Source organism: Bison bison, unplaced genomic scaffold (genome assembly GCF_000754665.1).
Source record: "Bison bison bison isolate TAMUID 2011002044 unplaced genomic scaffold, Bison_UMD1.0 scf7180017864473, whole genome shotgun sequence".
In the NCBI taxonomy this organism is placed as follows: Eukaryota; Metazoa; Chordata; class Mammalia; order Artiodactyla; family Bovidae; genus Bison; species Bison bison.
In genome coordinates, this window is record NW_011495034.1 from 19,043,412 (window position 1) to 19,045,428 (window position 2,017).

Genomic DNA, 2,017 nt, shown 5'->3' on the forward strand with positions numbered 1-2,017 from the left:
CTGGGATTCTCCAGACAAGAATACTGGAATGGGTTGCCATTTCCTTCTCCAATGCATGAAAGTGAAAAGTGAATGTGAAGTCACTCAGTCCTGCAGGACTCTTAGCGACCCCATGGACTGCAGGCCACCAGGCTGCTCTGTCCATGGGATTTTCCAGGCAAGAGTACTGGAGTGGGGTGCATTGCCTTCTCCGATTAAGCAATACTAGTAGTTGTTAAACACTATAGCAGTTCCATCTCAAAGGCTTACTTGTATCTTATACTTAAATATATATATATATCAAAGACTATATTATAATCTCAACATTTGACAAAAGCACTCTTCACATTACTTTGTTTATCTGCCAATTAAAATGCAAAAAACAGATTTTTAATAATCTAGGTTTAACAGACATTAAACAAGAGACATGGGTTGAGTTCCTTCTCTTCTCCCTTCTTCCCTACTGTAAGGTTCAGCTTTACACAGCAGTGCAAGAAGGGAACCTCACCCTTCCCTGCCTTCTACTAATCTCATCAGAAGGACCAAGAGACTTAATCTACACCCACAGAATTCATAAATCCCACTGCTTCCTGATGAGGCACAGTGGGATTAATTACAACAAATGAGCTGTATACCATTCTGTATATTTGTAATATTAATCCCAGTCATTTACAGCCAACTCTCAACCGAAATGGGAACTTAGAGGAGACAAGACTCAAGACACCACAGCAAACCCTAGGGACAGACTTCAGTCCCAGAACAACTTTTTCTGATCACTGTGGGATTTCTATGAGGCATTCAAAGGCCAAGGTGGAAACCAAGTTCTTTAGCCAAAATACTGTTGATCTGCCCGCCTGCAATTATCTGTTCTAATAAGTGAAACTAGCATTTATGCCTCCTAAACGCTGCTTATCTTACACTGGCAGACAAACTGGAAACCTTGTTTTAACATGGATCACTAGCAGGAGAAACCTTGAGTTAAAATGAAGAGACATCTCTCGACTCCAGATGTTTTGGCTGCCTTCAGACATCAAAGGAAACTTTCATGAAATCACCAGGTAAAAGCAGCAGGAAAGGAAGCACAGTCTGTACTTGTTGTACGTCCACTCAAAGAGGACAATCACATAATAAAGAACAAAGAAAAAAAAAAAAAAAACGCTGTGGGAGACGGTCCCTCTCCAAACAACGTCCAAACACACCCAGATGCCCAAAATTCTCCTATGCTCAACATCTGAAATTCTGTCTCTTTTTACACGTGAAACGCGTCTCCCTGCCTGACCGCGTCCGAAAAGCCTTCCCAACTCCGGGTAACTGCTCTTTGAGGTCTTCCAGTTCACTTCCTGGTGGTCCCTCCGCAACCCCAACTCGGCCCCCCATATTTTACTTTCCCCCCCGATTCCCAACCCTCCCCCACCTCCCTCCCCCACCTCCTCCCCCGGCCCGTCCCTGGCCGGCAGCCGCGTTCCCTTGCGCCCCGCCCCCTGCGCCTCCCCAACCCCGTCCCAAAGTCCCTTCCTCAGGCCCTCAAAGACGACCCGCCCCCGGGGACCCGGTCCCCCTCACGACCCCACCGCCACACCCCAACCCTCACCGGGTCCCACGGAAGCGCGTACGCGGGCGGGGCCCCGCCCCACCCGGCCTCACACTCCGGGGTCCCGGAGGGAGGGGACCCCGGCCCCAGCCACGCCCCCCACAGATAATGGGTGACATGGCGGCCCCCACCCCTGGCCCCGCTCCGCTCGCTCCTCCTCGGCGGCCCGGCATCCTCGCTCACCCACACGAACAGGCTGTCCGAGAGCAGGTACTGGGCCACGTCGCGGGCCCGGGGTCCCCCGGCGCTCGGCCGGACGAGCGCGGCCGGATCTGGCTGCACCGGGGCCGTTACCGGCTCCGCCTCTGTGGGCCCGGGCCCGGCCTCGGGCTGACTGAGAGCGCGGTAGGCGCTGACGATGGTGCCGAGCAAGGCCAGGCCGCTGAGGCCCGTGTAGGTGCGGAGGCTGGGCCAGGGGAAGCGCTCGAGAAAGAGCAGCGGCATGGC

The 2,017-nt window shown here is 53.1% G+C and overlaps 1 protein-coding gene across 1 annotated transcript in view; it reads right to left on the minus strand.

Annotated features, from left to right (window-relative positions):
- AMFR (autocrine motility factor receptor, E3 ubiquitin protein ligase) overlaps positions 1–2,014 on the minus strand; it is a 45,492-nt gene extending 43,478 nt beyond the window's left edge. The window contains exon 1 of the mRNA XM_010861917.1: positions 1,754–2,014. Within this exon, the coding sequence (XP_010860219.1) occupies positions 1,754–2,014 (261 nt within the window). The remainder of the gene's footprint in view (positions 1–1,753) is intronic.
- Positions 2,015–2,017: the final 3 nt, after the last annotated feature.